Source organism: Danaus plexippus, chromosome 10 (genome assembly GCF_018135715.1).
Source record: "Danaus plexippus chromosome 10, MEX_DaPlex, whole genome shotgun sequence".
Taxonomy (NCBI): domain Eukaryota; kingdom Metazoa; phylum Arthropoda; class Insecta; order Lepidoptera; family Nymphalidae; genus Danaus; species Danaus plexippus.
In genome coordinates this window covers 3,991,707-4,017,784 of record NC_083543.1, presented here as the reverse complement: position 1 = coordinate 4,017,784, position 26,078 = coordinate 3,991,707, and the positions used below count along the sequence as shown (strand labels likewise).

General features: G+C 32.0%; 3 protein-coding genes across 3 annotated transcripts in view; 2 read left to right on the top strand and 1 right to left on the bottom strand.

Annotated features, from left to right (window-relative positions):
* LOC116766771 (uncharacterized) overlaps nt 1-18,508 on the top strand; it is a 45,674-nt gene extending 27,166 nt beyond the window's left edge. The window contains exons 2-7 of the mRNA XM_032656861.2: nt 9,798-9,888; nt 10,024-10,201; nt 10,272-10,474; nt 10,901-11,095; nt 11,533-14,093; nt 16,673-18,508. Coding sequence (XP_032512752.2) covers nt 9,798-9,888; nt 10,024-10,201; nt 10,272-10,474; nt 10,901-11,095; nt 11,533-14,093; nt 16,673-18,153 — 4,709 coding nt within the window. The 3' untranslated portion in view covers nt 18,154-18,508. The remainder of the gene's footprint in view (nt 1-9,797; nt 9,889-10,023; nt 10,202-10,271; nt 10,475-10,900; nt 11,096-11,532; nt 14,094-16,672) is intronic.
* A 1,011-nt stretch (nt 18,509-19,519) lies between these two features.
* Nucleotides 19,520-20,333, bottom strand: LOC116766752 (U1 small nuclear ribonucleoprotein C). The gene has a single exon (XM_032656837.2). The coding sequence runs from the start codon at nt 20,235-20,237 to the stop codon at nt 19,734-19,736; it is 504 nt and encodes a 167-aa protein (XP_032512728.1). The 5' UTR covers nt 20,238-20,333; the 3' UTR covers nt 19,520-19,733.
* Nucleotides 20,334-21,018: 685 nt separating this feature from the next.
* On the top strand, nt 21,019-26,078 carry LOC116766787 (CTP synthase). Its single transcript, XM_032656884.2, has 10 exons — nt 21,019-21,349; nt 21,427-21,597; nt 21,845-22,062; nt 22,274-22,438; nt 22,543-22,664; nt 22,747-23,001; nt 23,212-23,504; nt 23,776-24,004; nt 24,375-24,463; nt 24,605-26,078. Exons 1-10 carry the CDS (start codon nt 21,175-21,177, stop codon nt 24,697-24,699), a joined length of 1,812 nt encoding a protein of 603 aa, XP_032512775.1. The 5' UTR covers nt 21,019-21,174; the 3' UTR covers nt 24,700-26,078.

Below are 26,078 nucleotides of genomic sequence, written 5' to 3'. Positions count from 1 at the left end.
ATTTTTTCCCGCAAAGCATTCTTAAAAATGAGACCACAATTAATAGTCATTTCTTATAGACTGAAACCATTTTGTTCATTACGAACACGCGATTGAGAGCTTCAGGATGTCTTCTGAAGAAATAAATCAGTACTCATACCTTTATCCTAATTTGGTGAGACGACTTCTATATCTCAGGACAGCTATTTATTTTACACCGTACTTGGTTTTAACAACCGTAAAAATGTAAGCTACCGTTGAAGCGACTGTGTGACCGAGGGTCTACTTTTTATATACGAATATATTTGTACCTTTCCCTTGTGTCATGTACGGACAAAACAATAAATTTTATTAATGAAAGGCCCAAAATAACTTTAAACATTAAAGATAAATTATAAATTACTTTTAAATTCTTAGCAAATGTTTAAATATTGGTTTTAACATTAAAACTTATTCCTTTCACCGAAACAGTTCGGTCTTAAAATACTCGGGATCTGCAATAATATGAGTCAAGTACAATTACTCTTCAGAAATGATAGTCTACGCGGATCTGTTGACCTTTTACGTGTTTGATCGCAACTTTCTTGAATATATTGAAGTGAGCACACCTCTTGTAGCTCATTACACACCAGAGAAGCAGGCCACTGCGATGATAATCAACATACATGTAGACAGTTTAAACCTAAATGCAAATAAAACAGTACCTAAATTAATGATGTATGCTTAAGCGAAAGCGGGCTAGTGAGTAAATAAGCAAATTTATTTAAACCATTTGCACTGTATATTTGTGAAACACTGCCTATTGTTCATTATATTGAATAACGTTTTTAGCATAACGAATAATTCCCACGGCGCTTGCAAATGACTAAAATACGAATGGAAGAGCGAAGTCCAACGGAATTGGTATCAGACCGTAACCATAAAGCGAATGGGTTAATAACCTTGATTCCTATGTGCAATGCAGGTTGACGTTGAGGTTTATGAACTAAAAATATAAATTAATCTACTTATTCAACTCTAAACGGCAATGTAACTATCGTAATGTAATGTCGGGTTGGTTAGCCGCTTCTATGGACTTTCAATACTGATAGCAATATTTCAAAATGTACCTCTAAAAATTTGTGATTTGTTGGTTAGTGCAGGTGAATAACACCACATATGAGTATAAGAATATGTAGGCCATGTATTAAATATCGGTTTGTTTATTTGAGTATGTATGATGGAGTGTTTCATATTCTAATATTACAGTCAGCGCGTGTGTTTCTATTTTTGGCTAGCGGTACTTTTTAATTATCCAACAACGTAAACCATCTCGCCGTGATTGGGTCAGTGGACGTCCATGAGAGATTGTTCATGTGGCTTATATCAAGATTTCCTGCATGGACTTAGCATAAGCACTCGCTTCTGAAGATGGAAATCTAGTTTTCAATTATATTATATTCTCTTTCAGTGTAACTATTAATATTACTTATGTTTAATGCTGAATAACCGCAGCAAAAAAGTCCATAAGCAGGGTTCTTGTCAATATGTATGAAAAAAAAGTAAAAATAAATTACTGGTAAGAATTTTAAGTGTTATTTAAGCACTCTTGACAATCCTTTCTTTTCAATTACACATAAATCTAAAATAATATACCTACGTATAAACAAAACCTTTACATACCGCGACATAGAGTAGCAAACAAAAAACAAGTATAAACACGGACCTTCAAACATTAGAATGTCTTGAACAATACAGGAACAAATGATTATGTGCAGATCGACCGCTGAAGACGTTAAAAAGGTGAGGTGTTGAGAACATGGCTCTATTGTTTGCACCAAAGTTAAACAAGCACGGCTATCGGCACTTCAAAGCAGTTTAAACACTGAATACCGCTAATGCAGTGCACTGGCCCTGTTTCGTTTCCTGCGCTATTTACTATACGATAATACATCGTTCTAAGTATTGATTTAAATAGTAGATTGATTTGTAAAATGTATCTAACGTACGGCAATAACAGTAGTTACGCGTGGTAAAGCTGATTTAGTAATAATAATATTTCTTTTAACTCAAACGTTGTATAAAATTATACTTTCTAATAGTATAATACTATCACTATTAACAAAATCATCTCATACTAATAGTGATGGTTTTAAAATTAATGTAGGTATTTATAACAAATATGAAGTGACCTTGATAATGTTTATTTGAAAACATAGAAATGTATGAACTAAACATAACTGTACTTTTTTCACACTATGGAGTGAAACTACAAGCTAATAGCTTAGTGACGAAACAACTTATGTCAAGTTTCGTATATTAATCAAGATAGCGTTATTCGGTAAAAAAAAAACTACTATTATTTTAAATACTCCGAACGATATGATGAACTAATAATATATATAAATTAAAATAGTTCAATATGAATGAAATCAAATATATTGTGAAATCTTAAAAACATTTCTCAATCGCTTAATATTTTATCAATTTTGAATCACATTGACCATATCTAGTAAGTATGATTTATACCTTTAAACTTTGTATGAAGTTGTCTATCGACTTTGTACATCAGAGAATATGACGCTATAAATTATATTTGTGATAATAATCTTTACATTCTTACAAACGTTAAGAAATATTCAAAAATGGTTCAATATTTATTCCAGATACTGACTGTTATAACGAATTATATTTTTTATGTAAATAATAATTACATAAAGATTTACCAACTGAAGTAGGTTTTTCTGGTAAATAAAATTACTGAGAAGCTATAACTAAATATCGTAAAAATATTATATAATATATTCAATATAATTTAGTTATAATATTTATTATGAAATGAATATGTGTATATTGCCAACAGGTGTTCGAGATCTGGAATGTAAAATAATGGTATTTTTACTGCCCATTTCACCTGTTTAGACGCAAGGTGCAGACGTAATTAAAAAATATATTTTAAGTTACTATATAAAGTGCTTATTTTTCACCTTTTATTAATAAGTCCTATGACTAAGGAGGGTAGTAATACACCTAAATACCCTCAGTAGTTTATTAACATTTTTATCCGATCCGAAATTATAAAAATATCTGGCTCTGGCTCCAACTAAATATATTTTTTGACATAAGCGTAAAATTGATAAGTAATTAAAATGTATATGAGGTTTTAAAAACGTATACCTAATATAATAAAATTTCAATTATAGCAATAAAAATATCCTATCCAGAATTTTTTTTGAACGTTTAGGCCTCTGGTATAAGCATGGTTATGAATTGAAACTTCGTAACAATAATTTAAGTCATATTTTCAAACTGATAACATTACTTGATTCTAACTTCATCCGCTGTAATTCGGTTTATATATGTATATTAGAAAATAATATTCAAATAAATGATCTATTTGGCTCTGATGTGATAATGTTAATAAAAATAAATATTCTCAGCAACTTTAACCGAATATAAAGCTGAAAAACAATCACGCGACTCAATCAAAATGCCTGAATCTTGTTCCATGTAATTATTTAGACTATAAGCTATTTAAGGAATTCTTCGCGTTCAATTGGACTTTTAAATATTCAGAGTTTCACTGGCTAGATCATATACTTTAGTTTCGTAAATAACGTTTACCTTTATATACAATTTTTTTTCTCACAGTTTGATAACAACGAATAAACAAAAGTTTACAAGGTATAAATTACAGGATATCAACGGCTGCAAATAAATCAAATAAATAAATTATTTTGCAACAAATTTACAATGTAATTAGCGCAAATAATACTCGTTTGTTAATTGATGCATTCATTCTCTGTTTGACGGTTCCCTTTAATGTTATTTTATGATATGCAGAAGCAAAATATTTTGAAAGGTTTCAATAAACTTTCATACAACCAAACTCCACCTACCCATTGCGTTTATCTTCTATCAATAGACCGTTAACGAGTCTGTGATAGTATCAAGAATAGTGCTTCTGACCAATTCATTGCTAGCCGTTTACTTAACACAGGCTTCACAACAAATAAACGGTGTAACATTTTAATGCATACAATATTGATGATATAACGAATGGGTCTTACATCAAATTTTGAAATACGCTCGTGCGAACATAACCGCTGCAAATGACGGTGTTAAAATTAAATCCTTCTGTGAAATTTGTTTCGTGATCTCTTATTAAATGTGCTTATCTTCGCTATGGTTATTTGTATTTTGTTAATGTTTGAGCGTAGGCATTACGCGGGACCTTTCCTCTGGCATAATTATTATTAATTACGTTATTTTGCACCAGAATTATGGCACGTTCTGTTTAATGACGTAGCTTTAATAGCTAGATGTTGCCTGTGCCTTTGCCCGCATCGTCACTATCCTTATAAGGTTTCATTCTACTTCTTGGGAACCCCTACATCAGTTCCTGATTTGGTAGCAAATTAACAAAACCACAAGATGAAAAGCAATAAAATTGTGACATGGGTCACATTCTTTTGATGAAGAGCGGTTAATTTTAAATGACAAACAGACTTCAATTTTATTTACTATAGACGACGTGACGATATCTAGTGTCTACACACATCACAAACACATATCTTTATTTAAATTATGTGGGATATATGTTTATACTTGGTACACATAATAAAACTATGCAAAATAAATGAGGTAATTTATCGGGCATAGCGACCTTACCCCAAACATCCTTCCTCCCTCGGTGTTTTCCTTTATTCTTGCCTTGGCATATCCATACATATCTACTTTATTATCTTTTGATTTGGAAATACTTATTTGACTTACCACAAAATAGTATTTGAAAGCAGGTATAACGTATGTAGGCCTTTGTTTCTATATTTTTATTACTATACAAGAACCATAAATTTTAAGGGATGCGGGTTCTACAATGTAACAAAGTTCTCAGTGTACATTTGTATCGACACTTAAAATCCTGCGTCCGACTATTGAATTCTAACTAAAAATACTGTTCATTTTATTTATGAGATATATTTCATTCTAGAGGCCGTAAAATTTCTCATAACCTCAGATGTTATTGCACACCAAGAAGATCCTGTAAGGCCACTAGCGGATTATATTCGTTTATAGCAAAAGTCCAGTTAATAACATGCCATTAGTTTTTTACCGTGACGATAGAACCTGTCTAAAAGCTTCCTGCTATCATCCTTAAACAGAAGTATGCATGGCTTGTTGCTGATTATTTTCTCTGTACTACTTTTTACTGATAGCTATAAACGGTGTTGTCAGAGCGACCACACGATCAGCGAGACCAAATACAATGAGTAAAAAAAACTTCATGATTTGTCTTCGACCTTGTAACCGTAAAAATTATGATTTGTAAGTAAAGAAGCGTGTCTATATAAGGTGTTGTCGCAGACAAAAAAAAATATTCCAGTATCCTTTATATGTGGATAGTTATTTCGAAATCGTGTTAATTATTTTATAGTATTTCTGTTGTAGTGGTGTTCGTAAATCTTAATTAACTCTTAAGATTACGATCTCGTAAAATCAACCATATTAGTAACTGATAGCTATGACTCTAACTTACTTGCTGTTATTTATTGACTAGTCGTTTAATGCCGATGGGATAACAGTAAAATACTATAAATTATTGTCTCGGCATCAAAATTCCATACTCAATATATGATATACCCATAAAAGTACACTATTTTCATTACTGTTGAAATTTCGTTAATGTTATTCAAATATATCGCATTCATCAATCTACTGTGAGGATTAATTCAGCGGCCGGCGCTCGATGCTACATAAATTAACAACCTCACACTTCGCATCCTATAATTAAAACATAAATTTATATAAAACGTAGGTGCATTAAACGGAAACTGCCACCGCGAATGGAAATTCTAGCCACAGCATGCAGTTTAGATTATAATCTTAAAGAGTATTAATCTCACTTGATTTGGAAAGTCAACGTCTTAATCTCTACTTTCAGCTTCATTATCGTTTGTTGTATAAAATATATGTTGTCGAAAACACGTGCATGCGACTGTCACAAAATGAAAAACGGTGACGTTAAAACTATCACGTTATTATGCATTAAACTTTCTAGTTAACGTTTATTATCAAAAGGTTGACATTATATTGCAACATTGACTTTACAATATACTAGTAATAAAATGAACAGTCGACAACGTCAACGACAAAACATCGAGCAGGCTCAAAAGAACACCAGTTTCAGTATAAATTAAAATTCCTTGTTACTATTATTTAAAAAAAAAAAATTTCCGCCACTATTCAGCCTCCACAATGTACGACTGTATTCGTGAATAATTCAAAGTTTGTAGAACAAAAAAGTTGTGACAAAATGTGAAATATCGGTCGACTTTAGCATTTAAACTAGGACGCGTTTTACTACTAAATTCGAAATTCTCTTAACACTAAAATATGGTATTTGTATTTCTAGCCAGAATTTACAAATGAAATTTGTTGAAGATATCTTACACATAATGTGATAAAATTTATACAAGGTGTGGTTTTATTACCGATTATATTGTTATAGTAAACCGCACAATATTGAGAATACAAATTGACAGTGCTACACATTAATTCAAGCAACATGTATTCTATTTTTATTACATTCTCATAAACATCACTATTTAAGGCTGTAAATATAATATACTATGTATATATATTTTTATATGAATTTTAACCTGTGATATCTACAAAGACTAAAAGTAAAATGTCACTATTTTTTTATTTATTTTACTATAAAAAAGTACAAAAAAAATCTTTGTATTTTACACTTTTTTAATTCTTTGGTAGAATTAAATGAATTTAGCTGGAAACGGTCAATGCATTCCCAAATTTATCGATACTGTCACGATCTACTAAATCGTGGAAGACATAAGGGGCACTTTTATTGAACTACGTAATTTATACATATTTTACAGGCAGTTAAACGTTTCACAAGAATCTAATATAATTCGAAATGGTCGAAGTCTGATACTTCCCATAATGTTCGGTATTGCATAACGTAGTAAATGTCTCTTAAGGTGATATAAAATGTGTTATATTAATAATATTTTTGTTTAAATAACTTAGTAATAATAATGAATGTAGGAGTTCGTATGGAAAGTGTCTTAAACTTTTTTATGATTTACTTCCACTCATAGTAAATTACAGATAATTTCAGTTTAACTAAAACAGAACCTCATTGCCAAATTAAATACTAGTATAATTAGACAACTACTTTCGCTCTACTAATTCATTAAATTCAATTCATGGTTATACTTTTACATTAAGTGTTTATTCTGTATCAAGGTATAAATAGCGTCTATTTGTAGAATAGATTCCTTATACCATAGACAATTCTATTAATTGTAACAAAGCGACTGTCTGCACTTGTAGTGATTCTCAGACGCTCCCTAAATACGCGACTGGGGAATGACTCATTTGTTGTTTTTGTATCGTATCACTTGAAGCTACAGAAACACGAAATTGCTCAACGAAGAACTGCTTACGACCTAATTCGACACTTCAAATTTAAATTTCTTTTCAAATTACAACATTAATATGATATTATACAACGTAAATAATAATAATATCAATACAAATAGCAAGATTTAGCTAATGTAATAAGTTTTTTATTTACTATTTTGTAGAGTAATTTTCTTTTGCAGTCAAACTACTATCGAATCAAGTAATCCGGGTAACACGATACACTATAGCCATTGGGCTTCGGTCGGTTAATATTGAAAAAGTTAGTGGCTTAACATAAGGAAAATTTAATGATTCCCAAGAAGCCTTAAAGATTGTAGCGGTTTAATCCGATATGCTGTGAAAGTTGGTGGCTTAGATGCATGCAACCATATTTTATAACAATTATCTCGAGATATAATTAGCGAAAGGAATAGCGAAAGAGCTTCACAATCAAATTGAAAACAAAGTATATTACAAGTGACATTTTAAAATTTCCCTTGAAGCATAGAAAACTACGTAGTGACATTCCTATACGTAACGTTTCCCAAAAAGCTTAAAAAAACCAAGCTATGATATTCGTATACATTACATTTCCCAGAGCGTTCAAAACTACACATTCTACCTTTTCACCAGGAACTTTTCTAGTCGACATGACTTTACACTACATTAATCTTTCGACTTTTAAGTTACACTAAGCTTACCGAGTTCGCCTGTTGAAATCTTTCCTCCTTGTGACTAGTTTCATTATAAATCTTACTTAAAAGTTTTAAGATTTTTTATAGTATTAACAAAAAGATTATTTAGTTTAGATAAGATTTCAGGGCTTTTTTTCTTCAAAAAATTGCTAGTTGCCTTATAACTAAAAGGTACCAGTGAATATATTTAATGGTCATTGATAATTAATCACTTCTAAGTTAATCTTTTAAAACAATGCAACATTTCCAGTAACAAAATGTACCGCTATATATCAGAGTGATATAATTATACGCCCTTGCGAGTCCTTCTCGAAGTAAAGTCGTGACGCAGAAAGCCTTCATGACCCTTGGCACCTGCATCATTGTATCGGCTACTATAAGAGACATAACTTTACGTAGCTCCCAGCCATTCTCGTATGAGTATTTATTTTTTCCATTAAAGCTGACTTCAACGAAATCTTGTTTGAAATTAATTGCATTCCACAAGGCAGAGTCTTGAGAGAACTGGGAATACGAATGCGTTTTATTGCATAGCCAACATTCTTGTAGGTTTCTATTAGTACCAGTTAACTTGAAATCCTTTCCGTTGACTTTATTATAAAACCTCCATTAATCACAACATTTCATATTAAGAAAACTATCGAAAAAAGTGACTGGCAACTAAAATATAAAAGATGTGTTAATTTTAAAGAACAGGTTATCATTAATACGTTTTCTTCAACTTATCATTACGTAAAGGTTGGTTAAAAAACCACCCACGATGCGAGCATCGTCCTCATCCGCTGGGAGCCAAGGCCGTCCAACAATGAATAGCACTTGCTTTCTTATTGCAATCCGATATTATTCAATTTTACTACCTTTATATAGAACTAGTTCCCTGAGGCCGCCTAGAACACGGGGGGATTGAAATCGTCATTTTATTTAAGGACTCGAAAGGTTTTATTCCCTATATGATAATCGAGTTTATTTACTCTTAAAGTTAAATACATTCAAATACTAAATACATATAAATATTAATTAAATAGCTGAAGGTTAACTAGTAGATTTGATTACAACACATTTGTGTACTTTAAAATCTATGTTATCACAGTTCAAACTAAAGCATTGTTAGCATTTTAAAGCATTTAATTATGTGATTCATTTGTAATTGTCCCAGTTAATTCGTTGGCTCGAACATGTGCTAATCACCGAGATACTCTACAGCTTAGAGAGGCATTTATGTTTGACAGAAATATATTTCACCTCTTCGGCAACAACACTTATTATTAAACCGCTATCTAGAATATAAATATAGCTCACCATAAAGCCATGGTTTTCTATTATATATTTAGGAACTTCGTTCGAATTTATACAAAGAAAATAACAAAATGACATTTAACAAATTGACAATGAGATTTTAATTAAAATGAACACATAAAAGGAACAAAATAATAGACTGCAAACACAAGCATTAAAACAAATAAACTACTTACAGAGTAATGTCCTTAAAATAGCCTTAGAACTAATTGCTAACACAATATTAACACTTAAAATCCTTGAGCGATCTCACCTCGACGATCGACCACCAAAAAGTGAAGTCCACGTCTCTCTCGTGCCCTGCTTCTACTTTTGTTTTTATTTTAAAGAGGTGCCTTATTATATAATATATATATATGTATATATATATATTAAATATATAAAACATATTTATAAAGTCACAATATATTTTTTTAGCGGAGAGCAGCCTGTCCGATTTTGCAGCGCGCAAAATTCATTACACGGCCGCTAATCCTCTCAAAAAGGATCTTTTCACAGTGGACTCGAGGTAATCAATATAAAAACATTACACAATATCAAATATATATACAATATTAAAACAAAAGCAATTATTTACGTAGTTCAATTCTTTACACTATTGAATGTTATGAAATGGAAAAAATTTACGTCATTAATTTTGCAGACCAGCAAGCTTACGTAACTTGTACGATAAGGCGACGGCTGATTGTGTAACAAATTCTATACTCGATCAGCTAAGAAGAGATTCGCAACATTCCCCATACCTGCTCTGCACACCTGTACTCAGTACTAAAAGACGTCGCATTTGTCAGAGAGTTGATGTTGATATAGAAACACGCATTGTAAGTACGCAATAAAGAATTTTATCCTGTTCTTGAGACATATGATATAAAATAATCTTAATCCTTTTAGCCATCAATAGTGGAACATCTGAGGAAATGGACTTCCAAGGAGGCGGTGGGCGATATAACGGCGCTGCCGGATTCATCGATGCGCATCGCAAGTAGTGTGACTCTAACACCTGACGAATTATCTGAATGTGACTCCGGTGATGATGAGCCCATAGATCATAGATTACCGAGTCCCGATGAACAGCTTAGAATTATAGCTTCCAAGTAAGATTACGTAACTTTAGCAATCATATCTTTAGATTTCATACCTTTTTGATAGAACTATACTTGTGTCTTACCCCTGTATATTTTTATCGAAAAATATATTTTGTTGCAAGAAATTTTTAAATATAAAAACTATTTAATGTCATCTTCCACGACCGCTTCTGCTATCTTTATCTAATAACATTTCAAGAAATATTGTATGCATATGAAGTCTTAAGGTCGCTTGAAATAAAACAAAACCTCAGAAGAAAAAAAAAGACTTCGATTATTCGATTAAACTTTAAAAAGTTTAAACCATTTCGGAGGACAAAACATTAAAATTAATTAAACATTTATTTTCAGAAAAAGATTCAAATTTTATCACAATTTTGACGAAATATACAATTGGGAAATAGGCACTTTTATATGTATATTTACGAATTTCAGGTTCCCTCCCGAAGTAGTTGCTATAGACACGTCGGGCAAGTTCTTCGATAGGATGTGCACTTCCCGTAAATCGCTCATAGAAACAGGGGAAACAGACACCGTCAAGCGAAGGACTCGCACAAGAAAACCACGTGGTAAAAGACGAAACACCATTTCGGGCACTGATCAGAAAGAGCTTAGAGAGGCTATCGCTGGGTAAGCTTCTAGTTTTGCACATACTTGAGATTACGTTATCTATTAATAATTTTTGTTTCTTGTAAAATATTTGTGACTAATGTAATCTCGAGTAAATGAATTAACGTTTGTAACATCGAGCACAGTATAGAGTGGAAGCTTTAAATCGTTTACTTCTATTTAGCACATAACCTGAACGATTATTAAGTGCTTTTGTGAATAAATATTGTTTTATTAATTTTTGTCTTTAATCACATTCGCTTAGAGATATTTAACGATAAAAAAAAACCTCTTAAGACATTTTGCATTTGAACACTAATAGCGCCATATCATTAGTTTTATTTTAATTTTTAATCTTGGATCAATGTCGCTGTTACAAGACCAGGCGAGATTGTTCAAAGATTTATCATAGGCCTCTAGCGTGTGACTAATGCTTTGCTTGGTTTGTTTTACTATAGTGATACACCAAATGCTGTGGCTTCTGAAGAATTGGATGACAACACTGTCACCAGATCCCGTTCAAGTGATTTACTTAAGAAAAGCCCTATTGATCCCGTCACTAAGAAAAGTCATTTTAACAGCTTAAAACAATGGGGCAAGAATAGATTAAAATTGATGGGTAGATCACCCAGCGCAAGTAGAGATAGCTTTAAAGAGGCTAAAATAGATAGAAATAAAGACATTAAGGCAACCATAAAAACAGAAGATGACAATAAACAAGAATCAGTGACTTTGCGTACAAAACGTCTTGGCGATGAGGATAGGCGAACACATCAAAGATGTGCGTCATATTCCTCTTCAGAAAAAAGTATCGGACTGCCTACAAACGTTCAAACGACAGCGACTGTTAATACTGGAGTGAAATTGAGAGGAACGGCCACTCAGAGGAGATTAAGAAGATCAGCTATAGGACGAGATGAACCACATTCATCGAGCGGCAACTGGTCTGCTAGCTCAGAGTCGGGTCGGACAAGCATCGGCTCTGAAATAACGACAACGACAGTTCCGCCAAAAAGTACAACATCCGCGGCCACTTCCAATAACTCCCTCAACTATCATCATGGCCCACCCAGTTCCATAATAAGTCGAAGGAAGTTCCTTAATACTTCTGGTTCAGGAAGTGTCACTAGTGAAGGAACTTTAACTCCGGATATAATTCACGATCTCCACGAAGATTTAGAAACTAGTTCTGAATTTTCTTGTGATACAGAAGGCTATTATACCTCTTTTCATATGGATTCGGGATTAAAAACTCTTAAAGAAGAAGAAATGTCTCCATGTACTCCCCTACATTCTACAATAGCACTTTCCAACTCTTCAAATCAGAACATGACAGCAGAAAATGAATATGAACTTTTTGGTAAAGGGTCCACAAGTACGACCACTAGTTCGGCTGGCACTGTATGCACCACTTTAATGGCTGCTGATAGCGACAAATCACTAGGTGTTAGTCCAACAGTACCTGAAAGAAAAAGCTCATTAACAATAATCAATCGTAACCGAAGCAATAATAGCGTAAATTCAAGCATAGAACGTACTACTGGTTCACCATTTACAAAATCTCCTTTTGCCAGTCATTTAAATTATAATAATATGCGCTCTTACACAGATAAACAGGCGTCTATACAGCCGGCGTCTGAAATTGTTACTGCGGTTACTAACAGGAGTCCCCTAGCTAGTAATAATGAAAGTCATAAAGAAATAACCGCTGCCGTTGAAGTACATACAGAAACAGATATCGAAAGCACCAAAAAAAGCACCGGTACCAGTTCTCCAGATTCCGGTCATAACACTTCAAGTTCTCCCATCGAGGACTCCGTCTCTAGTGCTCATGGCAAAAATAGTCTTTCTGAACAAGATTATTCTGAATCTTCAGATCTTGAAGGTACAGACAGAATAGAAAGAATACGCTACAAAACTACCATCAACAGTTCTCGTATTCCATCGATGTGTGTTATCACTCCTACAAATTCAGACGATGAGGGCGAAAGTAGAAATACAGATGATAAAATTGACAGTACAAACAGGAAACAAGATGCTAATTCTAAATATAATCAAACCATAGTAAAATCAAATAGCAGGCCAAAACTAGAACTGCCAGTTGAAGACAAACATAAAGATATTAAAAATGGAGACAACAAAATATGTAAAACCCAAAATCAATTAAAATCCTTACATCCGTTCAATAATTTTATGTGCAAATTAAAAGGAGTTCTACCAAACAAGCTTTCTAGTAAGAAATCGCCTTCAGGAAAAGAAGCTGTTGAAGATTTTTACGATTCCGGAGATTATGTTACAATTGCCGATGTAAAAAATAATAATCAAAAATCTACTTTGAATAAAGGCGTATATGGTAATAACGATGTAGTGAGAAAGAATTTACAGGCAGTACTATCCGGAAAACTACCAGAAACAGAATACGTATCCTTGAATGAACTTCCTAATTGCTTAGGAGAAAGCAAAGACTACTTGGAACACGGACTAGAAGAGAAGTCTTCAATTACTCTAGAAGATTTACAAAGGAAAGGAGCAAAAGTTACTTTAGATTCACACGGACAAGTGATTTATTCGTCCGATACACTGAAAAGAAGAAAAGGAGCACACACTACGTTCGAACCGGGACCATTTGTTCAGGAAATTAGACCTACAACTACAGTTATACAAAGAGAAAACGCAGATGTTGTACAAATAACTGATGAAACTGATTTTCCATTCGATCCCGCCCCGCCCACGAGTAAACCGACTTCGCCACAGTTAGGTAAAATGATAATTAAAGCACCTATAGAGCCACATGGTGCCATGACAACAGAATATGTTACACTACCTCCGCCTAAGCCAAGTACTATTATATCAGCCACGCCTATTACCCCTCCACACGTAGCAAACAAAAAACAATCAGACATAAATAAACAACAAGATTTACCGCGTGTAGTCGAAGCTTTAACAAGAACAGGGGCATACGTTAATATACACGATGCGGAGGGTGTCAGCTTATCACCAACGAAAGATGATATTGCAGGTAAGACTCAACTCACTAGGACATCACATAAGAAAGATGTCAATGAGTCCAGAGTAGAAAACTCTGATAGGATAGACGATATTATACCATTTATTCCTAATTTTCAAACATCGGTTGTTTCTAAAAATAAATGCAATAATAATATAGGTCTGTTAGGTAATAAAAAAGTTGCTGAAGTAATGAAAATGTTTACGAATAGAAATAATAACGATAATATTAACTCTACCGTACGAAATGACGTCAATGATAAGTCAATTCATATAAAAATTAAAAGGAGCGATAGTTATAAACTTGCGAATTCCCCCTTGATGCCGATCAAAAAACTCCTTAAACTGGATAGTTTTAGTAACAGTGCCAAAAAAGTGAATTCATTCGAAATGATTCAAGCTGAAATAACAGCTGATCTCCTCCGCGAACAAATTAATTACCCGCCAGTCGTGTCTCCCAAACACAGTCACGAGAATTGTGACAACAACTGTGAATGTCTAAATAATAATCAAGATCACACTTACATCGATGACATATTCGTAAACGAGTTATCTACTTTGGCCTTAAGCCCTTTGACAACGCCTCTCCCAAAAAGGCATACAATAGCCTTTGCCTCGGATTCTAAGGATAATACTTTAGACATGCTCTCCGCTATCCTAGATTCTGAACCTGACAATGTCTGTGTTATACATTCAGCACCAACTTGTCCTCTCACTCCCAGTAAAGTTACCGTTCCCTATGACGGACCAATGCACCGTGCTAGAATCCTATCAATATCTGAATCAGATCATGGCACAGAAATCTGGTAGTTTTATTTTGAATTTTTTTTTTAATCAACTTTAAAAATACGGTTTTATTCTGCTGTTACCCGTCTGACTGTTACGCTTAATAGTTATAAAATTATAATTCTTAATTATGTATAGTTATAAATAGTTATATACGTTTTTTAACTGAAATATTATTTACTGTGTAAAGTTTAAAATTTAACAAATATAATTTTTTATATGATTTTAAAATAGTTTAAGAATGTTCCGTCCAATCAATTATTATTATTAGGTCTTCCTTGCCCTGAGCAAATTTTATCTCTGTGATAGATTTATAACAAGTTTGATGTTTATTATTTTTTTTTAAAGAAATGTCATTAACTTTTTAAAATTTAATGAAATTCTGTAAAATGAAATGAATGCATGGTGGCTTTCTTCACCTGTGTGTGCACAGCTTACAATTAGGTACAAATTTTATCTGAAGTGCATGGTGTTATTCTTTATGATTTATGTGTTTTTTTTTTTTGTTGTAAATAATATTATAGAGTTATGTCAATTAACGCACTTATTTCATTTAATTTCACTTCCCTTGCTCTCATCCGCACCTCATTATTTACATGTCACGCACACATTAACATTTACAAATACTGTTTCATGTTAAAGTACTCGAAAATTTTCGTACTTTTACTTTTAAGAAATTAGTAACAAACAAGAACAGTGCAATAAAAGAAAAAATTAAAAAGTCCTTAATAAACTAATCGAGTGACTAATGACTTATTAACCATATTTTGGGTAAAAAAATAAAAACAAACAGTTGTGAAAATGATAAATAAGATTTTCATTAAAACTCTGATCATAAAAACGCTTTGCACATCAACAAGATAGCTTCCAATGGTGACTTTATTAAGGCCAAGTTCAAACTTCAAAGGTAATGTTTTTGTTGCTTCTTAGCATGTAATTTTTGCACCTTGCATGAATAAAACTAACATATCTTACGACGTATAAATTATATGTTGTAGGCTTTACTAACATTTTTTGGGATACATTAGTGTGTTTAGTATACTATATATCTAATTCGCCAACCCCTGCTCTCTATTTTTTTAAACATAAATAGGATATCTATGCAGAAATATGGATGTTATGCTTTTGTTGGTCCTAGTACACACTTTTATATGTTTCTTTTAAAACGATAATATAATAATTTAATTTCATAAACATATAATTCATTGGAAAAAAGGGTATTTGTAGATATAGTCAAAAGTACTTAAAACTAATGTTAACGAAATAGTAAAGGTCTCAAATATTTATACCCTTTTTTGCATACGAGTGTAGTTGATAAAATTTAAAGATTATAATGCCATGCACTGAAATTTAGTCTTGAAAACTAGTTTTTAAGTACACTTAGTTGTTTAAGCTTTGTGCTTAATGCGATGCTGCATATGTAATACTAATATATGCATATGTAATTCATTATTATTAATTGTAATAGTACTTAGACATGAAAGGTTTTAATTTAAGATGACATAAAAATGTGAAGCCCTATTCTAACCTCCGTATATTAAGTAATGTTTTTGGGTTTTGTGGATTTAAAATATGCCTGGGATGAATTATATGAAAATAATTTTTATTTATCTTTATTATAATGTCACAATAGGCAGAGTAAGTTTCATTGTAAGGAATCAATAGAAGTCATTCAAACTTTATTTTATTTACTCATTTATTACTTATAACAATTAACGGAAACTTACCTGTCGATATTTTTAATTCAGTCACCAAATTTTAAAAGTATTAGGGAAAGCTTATAAACGATATTATTTTATGTTTCAGACTATCGACATTCCAACGCTGACAAACCTCCATCTTCAAATGAATTTTCACGTCCAATACATCAACCTCCAATAAACTTATATAATTATAACCAGACCTTACAAAGGTTCCATACTGTTCGGGGAAGGCATCCTTCAAACGAGTACAATCATGAAGTGGAACCTACACAAGCCAAGTTTTGGACATTACCTAAAAAATCTACACAAAATGCTCAAACTCCTGTTATTGTTGAGGAAAAATCTTCATACGGCCCAAAATCTATACGTACAGATTATGAATACCAACAAAAGCAACATTTAGGTCAAAACGATGAATCGATTAGGATATCTCCAATAGATCCAAGAACTTCTGGGACATTTAAATCTTCTACACCAAGTAATAAAGAAAATGTCGTCGATCTCAGTTCAAAACTTCTATCTCCAGTAAAATCTACAATGACTAATGAGGAATTATACGCAGTCATTCACAAAAGTAAAAAGAAACTTAATATAAAGGATCAATCATCGGAAAGAGCCGCTTCACCAGCTTTATCTGTTATTAGTTTATCACCTGTAAATTCAGAACCATCTTTGCATAAAAAGAGTACACAGCGGTACCCAGAAAGTGGATACCTAGGTGATGTTAAAAATAGATCTGATGGTAAAAATGGACCTAGTCCAAATCATTATGGACCATATTTTCTACAAAAACAAGAAACGTGTGCTGACAGATATGGACCTTTGCAACAAACTTCAAGACTCGATTTCAAGAAATTACTTTTACAACATAGCGTAAAGCTAAACACACTTAATACTCAAGCAAAAACTAGTAAATTATCAGCAGTTGAACAATTAAAACTTTCTAAAGAAAAGCCGCAGATTCCAGTAACGCCCCCCGGAAACAAATCGCATGTGAATATACTTGACCTTAGCGGATCTCCTAAAACATATAACCATAGAAAAATTATAAAATCTTCAAACCAACCTACATCACCGGGAAGAATAAATACATTGTTGAAAGATCCCAAAAGTTCACCCAAAATTCTTTTGTCCCCAAAATCACAATGGCGTTTTGCAAGTCCTAGATCAGATGTACTGTCGACGCCTATACCTGAAGTAAATAACGAAGATGAAAATTCAAACAGTTCCGGAGAAAAAAATGATAATTCCCTCCCTAGCCCATCGTCGAAAACAGTTCCTATTGTTACTCATCAACATTTTGGAGCAAGAAGATCTCTTATACCGATTAATGAACATAAAATTGTCGAAGAACAAAATGTCCCGGCGACTATAGAACAGGGTGTGTACCCGATTGCATCTGAATACACACATTCGCAGGCATTATCAAGGTCTGAAATAATACAGGCAAAACGCGCTGAATTCTTCAATAGTATTCCTGAGCCAACCTCATCTAAACTTACTTCATTCAAGAGTTCAAACAGAAGCAACACTACCCCTGAAAGGGGAAAGTCTTCGCCATCAACATTAGAAACTGCTTTATGATGACACCCCAAACTTTCGTTTTACGACCGTCTGCGTGAAACGGTGCTTTTTACAAAATCACCAAGTTGTATATAATGATTTTAATTTTTCAGAAGCTTTAATCTAGTCTTTTCTTGCTTAATGTGCCATTTTTATTGGCACGTTTAAAACTATTGTAAACCAGTGTTCAAACTGCTCGTTTGTTTTTTCCTGTTTTTAAGCTCTATTGGGGCCAATCTTAGTTTATGAAATTAAGATAAAACTAGTTAATTTAGATTGTAAGTATTTATTTTGTACACATAGATAGGTACTTTTGTAATTCATTTGGCGGTTTTTAAGTTATTAAAATAAATTTTTAATTAAATGTTTTAAAATATTTAATTTTTTATTTTTTTCCGTACGTACTTTTAACCCAGTGTTACTTTTATAATATTTGAAAAAGAAATGAAAAATTATACGTATCCGTAAATTAAACAATGTAACCAGCGACAAATTATACATTCTGCTACAAAATAGACAAGACATTTCGCTGTCAGAAAATAGAATATCGTAATACTGACAAGTCCCTTGAAGAGTTTTTTATACGTTTAATTCAAACTATGTTAGCCATGTGCTTTTATTTTATCTCATTTAAAGACTTTTAATTCTTGATCCATGAAGTGCGACTCAAGTAGTAGCGAAAACAATGCAATGAACATTCAAGGCTGTTCAATAAAATTACGAACATTTATATTGGTTATAAACACAGCCGATCTCATAAATGAACTCGCTACACCATCCCTGGGAATGTCTCATGCTCTAACGGCTCCAACAACTTTGTTCACTACATATATATTTATTGGTATTTTTGTGATTTGTGCAATTTACAAACATTATGCGTCATGGTTTCTTCAACTGTATGCTCTCGTCGCCTGCTGCTTTGTCCAAATATCTTTATCATTAGTTGTTTTCAAGGGCTTAAAAACAAATGAAAAATCTAAGTATCATGCGGCATTTGTTTTGGATGGGATATTACCGATGATAAACGGGCTCTTGTTGGTGGTTGACCTCATCGGACTTATATTTTCTAACAGAGAAGATATATCTACACCCTCTATTAGTACGACATCACCAACGGATTTGAGATAAATACAGCCAACCCCAACATCAAATTATTTTTCAAATATTATTCTTACTATTAGATTATTCTAATTATTCATTATATTTAAACATACAATATGAGAAACTAATTTTGTTAATGTCATGTCTTAAAACCCATGTTTTAAAATTATAATTTAAGAAATGCCTATATACTGTGCTAGTCTACATATGTAATGCTTTAAATTGATTGTCAATCTTATTATAAAATAATGGACAGACACTTATGTTGATAAAAAAAATGTTGAAGTAAAATAAAATAATATATTTTTTTGTCAAAACTTTATTTAGGGTTTTTGTAAAAATTGTTTGTTACCTTTGATAACTCTAAAAAATAAGAATTTATATCAAAAGTTGACAAACCGTAATTTTTACAAACACTGAAATGGTCTTATGTAAGTAAATTTATTAATTAACAATATGTATAGTCAGTAGTCCATAGTTCACTATTCCACAACACTTAACTATTTATTCATAGGCGGTCCATTCATTAACGGTGGTCGCATCTGGCCCATAGGACCCATTGGTCCCATAGGTCCCATTAATGGTCCCATCATTGGTGGCCTCATGCCCATACCCATACCCATTGGTCCCATAGGTCCATGAGGACCCATCATCATAGGAGGCATCGGTCCCCCTGGACCCATAGCTGGAGGAGGTATCATTCCAGGAGGTCCTCCTGGCGTAGGTACGGGTGGCCGCGGACCTCCGGGACCCATAACAGAAGGATCCCACGGAGGCGGAATATTCGCGCCTTTAGGACCCCCAAATGGATTTTGCGCAATTTTACCGGCTTTGAATGCAGCAGTCGTTGCATCGATAAGGTGCTGGGCCTGTTCTTCCATCCATTTCTGATAATAGAACTTAACGTTGTCCTTATGCTTTCTTCCTGTACAATGTGTTTTCCTTACACTTGGTGAGTCATGAGTAAGGTAAGTATCACAATAGTCACAATAATATTTAGGCATATTGAAATATATATGATGTTTTCTAATTATTAAGATTTACAAAAACTGACGCTTTGCTTCACCATAACACGAGTATAACTTCAACGAAAAGTGACAGGCATACGTCAAAGTCATTTAAACTGACTTAGAAACTAGGATTTCAGGTTTCTCATCTCAAAACTCAAGATTATAATTTGTTCAACAAATAAAAATGGCATAATATTCCACGATTCCAATGCTAATGAAGCCATGGCATAAATTTTAAACAACTATATAGGTAATCCTTTTATAGTTACTGAAGCTACTTATTATTTTAAAATTTGTTTACTATTTAATAATTATAATTTGTGATATCAGCAATAAGTAGTTATTTAGAAACCCAATCTCATTCTTGAAATTACTTTACAATTTTTATTTTATGATATACATGGTCATTATTTAAAAAAAATTATACCTTCGTTGAAGATTTTTAAATTTTAACTTTAGTTGTAACGATATATAACTAAAAGCATGTTAAAAGAGTGTTATAAAAAAGTATAGGTGTAAAGAATTTTTAAATAATTAACTATAAAAGTTCATAAAACACACTAATAGCAGAAAACTGTTGTACATAATATACGTTAAATATTTTTATATTGATTGAATATTAGGATATTGATCTTTAGTTATGTATATTATTAATCACTAGAACCTCAATATTTTGAATAAAAAGATGATTTTTTAAAGAAAATTGTAAATTGTAAACTTGTATTTATAAACAAAAAGTCATTCCAAATATTTTAACAATAATCAATGTCACTGTCAAATCCTAACGGGCTGCGCTCATGTATGGAAAATACTTTGTGATGGAAGATTTATGGTTATATTAAAAACGTGTGTTTTTGCGTTGTTATTGACCGCATTAACCTAAAACTCAGACAAAATTCATTTGACGAGTTAATACTATTTTTTATTCACCATGCCTGATATGAAATATATCCTTGTTACTGGTGGCGTTATAAGTGGCGTAGGAAAAGGTGTCATCGCTAGTTCTTTTGGCACAATTCTTAAAAGTTGTGGTATTGATGTAACATCAATAAAAATTGACCCCTATATTAATATTGATGCAGGAACCTTCTCTCCTTATGAACATGGTAAGTTAATTAAAAACAGGGATTAATATCTATGTCAATAATTAATATATAATTCATTTTTTTATTCATTTTATTAGGAGAAGTTTACGTACTTGATGACGGTGGCGAAGTAGATCTTGATCTTGGCAACTATGAACGTTTCTTAGACATAACACTGCACAGGGATAACAATATTACTACAGGAAAAATATACCAACAGGTTATAGAGCGCGAGCGCCGTGGTGATTATTTAGGAAAGACAGTACAAGGTAAGAAGCATTAATTTTGAATTTAACTATGGTACATTTTTGAATCATTTATTTTTCGCCTGTTATTTGTCTGATATTTCTGTACACATATATGTAGAAGTGCAAGGTAAATTTGTGGAAAAAAAATGTTTAAATGTGAAAAAATAAAAATTTGGAGATTAAGGAAATGAAGACTATCTCCTTCATAGGATTAGTTAATTAAAAAATAATTACAAAATATAAAACTAATTTGTTAATAACTTTTTAGTTATTCCACATATTACTGATGCGATACAGGAATGGGTGCAGAGGGTTGCCCATATTCCTGTTACACCAGAGAACATGCCCCCAAGGGTTTGTATTGTAGAACTTGGTGGAACAATCGGTGACATTGAAGGAATGTCCTTTGTTGAGGCATTCAGGCAATTTCAGTTTAGGGTTAAGAGAGAAAACTTTTGTTGTGCTCATGTCTCATTAATACCTATGGTAAGTCTATATTATGAAAACTAGCCACAAGCAAACCTGTGATACTTTTTCCAATTCTGAATTTAAAATTTAGGCAACCTAGTTTTCATAAAAGTTTATTTTCAACATTCATTAATTTTTTGACAAATATTTTTTCTGACTTGTTAAAGTACTTACTCTAAACATAATTTTTATTCTATCTTTATACATGCTGTATATTTTATCCTTTTAGCCAAAATCAACTGGTGAACCAAAAACAAAGCCAACACAGTCTTCAGTGAGGGAATTGAGAGGTCTTGGTTTGTCACCGGATCTCATATTATGTAGATCAGAGAAACCTATAAACCACAATGTGAAAGAGAAAATTTCTAACTTTTGTCATGTAGCCCCAGATCAGGTTAAAATTTATATTTATTCATAATACTTTCTAAAATACTTATAATTGAGGTTAATAGATGTATAGACTAAGAAGGAAGTCATATTCAGTACTTATTGTTATAGGTGATTTGTATTCATGATTTGAGTTCAGTGTATCATGTGCCACTATTGATGGAGGCTCAAGGAGTTGTCCAGTACTTGAATGAAAGGCTACAGTTGAATATTGCTATACCTAGACCTGGCAGGTATATGAAATACTTTTATATTATCTAAATATTAGGAAAGAAATTTTCTAAAATATTTCTTTTCATTTTCTTTTCCTTTTAGGTTCATGCAAAAATGGCGAAATCTAGCAAAACGTGTAGACAATTTAAGGAAAGAAGTGAATATATCACTTGTTGGCAAGTACACTAAACTAGAAGACAGTTATGCCAGTGTTACTAAAGCTCTTCAGCATGCGAGTATAGCTGCTGGGTGCAGATTGAAGTTGACATATATTGAAGCAGTTAATTTAGAAGAACAAACGAAAATCGATAATCCAGTTAGTTATCATAAGGCCTGGCAAGAGGTTTGCAAAAGCGAGTAAGTATAACTTAAGTTTCTTAATAAATTAATTAATAATCATGTTGTTATTGGTACATATATTATTTACTACAAAATAATTACTTATTGTAACAATTTTTTTATTAGAATAAGACAGTTATTTGTTTTAATGAACATATAAAATGTTTATGAATTCATTTCATTAATAATTAATTTTTCATACAAATATAATTTATCATAAAATTTTAGCGGTCTTATTGTACCTGGTGGTTTTGGTCAGAGAGGCTTAGAAGGGAAAATAGAAGCATGCCGTTGGTGTCGGGAAACTCAAAAGCCGATGCTTGCTATATGTCTGGGTTTACAAGCAGCTGTGATAGAATTTGCTAGAAATGTGTTAGGTCTTAAGGGCGCTAATAGTACAGAAGTCAATCCAGACTGTGAGGACAAGCTTGTTATTGATATGCCAGAACATCACCCTGGAAACCTCGGCGGTACCATGAGGTTGGGAAAGAGAAAGACCTATTTGGAACCGAGTATAATTTGTAAGTTACTATCAGATACGATTATACATTTGTTTTACATTAATTATTATTACTTCTATTCATATATTTATATAGGAGCCTTCTAATTCAATAATCTTTCAATTAATTACAAACAGACAATTTAAATTTGAAAGTGGACACATGTAAAACTTGACATATTTTTAATAGTTACCTTTACAAATAATAGATTTTTGAAATACGAATGAATTAATTGAATGAAATATAATCTCATTATTGTTGTGTATTTCAATTAAGTGCTGTATATCCTCAGCTAAACTGTACAAGAAGGAAGTGATAGAGGAGCGTCACAGGCACCGGTATGAAGTGAACCCTGAGTATATAGAAAGACTAGAGAAGGCCGGTTTAAGATTCGTTGGTCGCGACTCATCTCGGACACGCATGGAGGTAGCAGTCATCGACTCACACCCATACTATGTGGGAGTTCAGTTTCACCCTGAGTATCTGTCTAGGCCGCTATCTCCAAGTCCACCGTTCTTAGGGTTAGTTGTTTTATTATATCTCTCTCGTAACTGCCATTAATAAAATGTATACATTTTAAGCATTTTGCTTTAGAGTTGATTCTCTGTAATCCTAGTTTCTCTAATATTGTTTGAGCTGTGGATTATAATTCAGGATAAATTATTTCTACAATTTTATTATACATATTACAATAAATTAAATATTTATGCATATGAATTCATTATTTTTACGTATGTGGAATTGTGGATCCTTAAGAAAATGTGACATCAAATGGGTGTAATCGTTAAACAGATGGAATGTTGATTTTTTTTTACACTTACCAGTGAAGACATGTCCTGTATCTATGTTATACAGAGTTTGTTAATTTTTTCTGTATAAATCTTTTTTTAGATTTATACTCGCTTCTCTTGGGAAACTGAAAAATTATATGTCAAAGGGGTGCCGATTCAGTCCTAGGAATCAGTCAGATGTTAGTTCAGGTAAATGAAATTCAACCAAGTTATATATTTAAACACATTCACAATAATAATTCATTAACATATATAACATGCAAGATAAGTAATTGCAAAAGGTAAGTGCAATTTTTGTGTTAATTTTAATATATATGTCTTATCTTCCAGATGATGACGACATATCAGTTTCTTCGTTGAGTCTAGTTGAAGAAAAGACCATCATAGAAAATGGTCAAGCAAAAGTGTCTAATGGAGTCCATTAATTTTTTCAGTAACTTCTAGCTTAAGTAGTGCTACATAGGTTCTATTTCATACCCAGTGTCCTTGGTCCCAGTAATTCAATGTAACAACAAATTAACATTTCAAATCGTTTTTTATGTTATATGTAGCCTTGATGGTTGTATGGTTCTTTCAATGTTAAACTGATATTATATGTAAGATTAATCTTTGTTTATTTTCTACGATTAATCAGTATTTTTTTTTTTACTAAGGTTGAATTTATTACATTTTTTATATAACACCAGTCTGCCAATATATTGTCCGATATGTAATCTACTAAAGCATTGGAAATTTCTTAAGAAATATGCACATACAGAAACATTGTCAATGAATTTCAGTATAACATTGAAAGTATTTATTAAAATTGTTATCATTCTATGCTATTAGATGTTCATAAAAAAAAAATTAATTTACCCTAGTCAATATGATGCGTCATAATAAACTTATGAGAATAGGAAAAGAAATTTGCTCTCATCACTATCACTAGTATAATATAAGATAATCTATGTTATGTTTAGTATTTGTTGAATATGGATATAATGTAATATGCCCCAAAAATTTTAGACATACTGTATATGTAGTCTTAAATTTATATGAATATTACTGATACATTAGTATAACTTCACATGTTTTATATTTTTAATGCCCTTGAATGTTTAGATGCAGTCAGTTACATCTCTGTAACATGCATATATATTTTCTTTGGAATGTTATATCAATCAAAAAAAGTTACAAAAAGTACAATAACATTTCATTACTTTCATTATATAATTCTAATTAATATTAAGAATGTTGTGTAATTAATATTAGGTATGACTTGTGAAACAGCTACGAGGGCGGACGCCTAATACTCCTTATGGTAAGATTTTTATCTTTGATATGTGGTAATTCCAAACATGGGTGAAAATTTAATAATGTTCACATGGTGATATGTAGGTGATAAGTATGTAAGTGTAATATTGTAACCGACTTTTGTCTCACTTAGCTTCGACTAGGATGTTCCTAACGGCTAACATTATAAATGTATACGCTAAACAAATGCCTTGAGATATATTTTTAGATTTTTTTTTTGTTGATAAAACAACAACCACTAACAAAATTTTCTGATATATTTCGGATTAGAATCTCTTTATTAGACCGAGAATCTAAATGTAACAAACGCATTTTCATATGATGTAATAGCAATGTATATTTTAACGAATATAGGAATATGTTATTGGAGAAAAATGAATATTGCGAAATATAAATTTGATCACTTTTATGCAGTAATTACGCATTGTTTGTAGTTTATTAAGAAATAATTGATGTTTAAAATAAATGTATGTTATATTATAAATAAAGCTACTTCACCAGTTACACACAA

Bases quoted from the DNA above. Each gene is read 5' to 3' on its own strand.
- LOC116766752 (XM_032656837.2), bottom strand. From the start codon at position 20,237: ATGCCTAAATATTATTGTGACTATTGTGATACTTACCTTACTCATGAC.
- LOC116766787 (XM_032656884.2), top strand. From the start codon at position 21,175: ATGCCTGATATGAAATATATCCTTGTTACTGGTGGCGTTATAAGTGGC. The intron at 22,665-22,746 runs GTATATGAAATA...TTTTCCTTTTAG, and splicing joins GCTATACCTAGACCTGGCAG to GTTCATGCAAAAATGGCGAA. The intron at 23,505-23,775 runs GTAAGTTACTAT...GTATATCCTCAG, and splicing joins TTTGGAACCGAGTATAATTT to CTAAACTGTACAAGAAGGAA.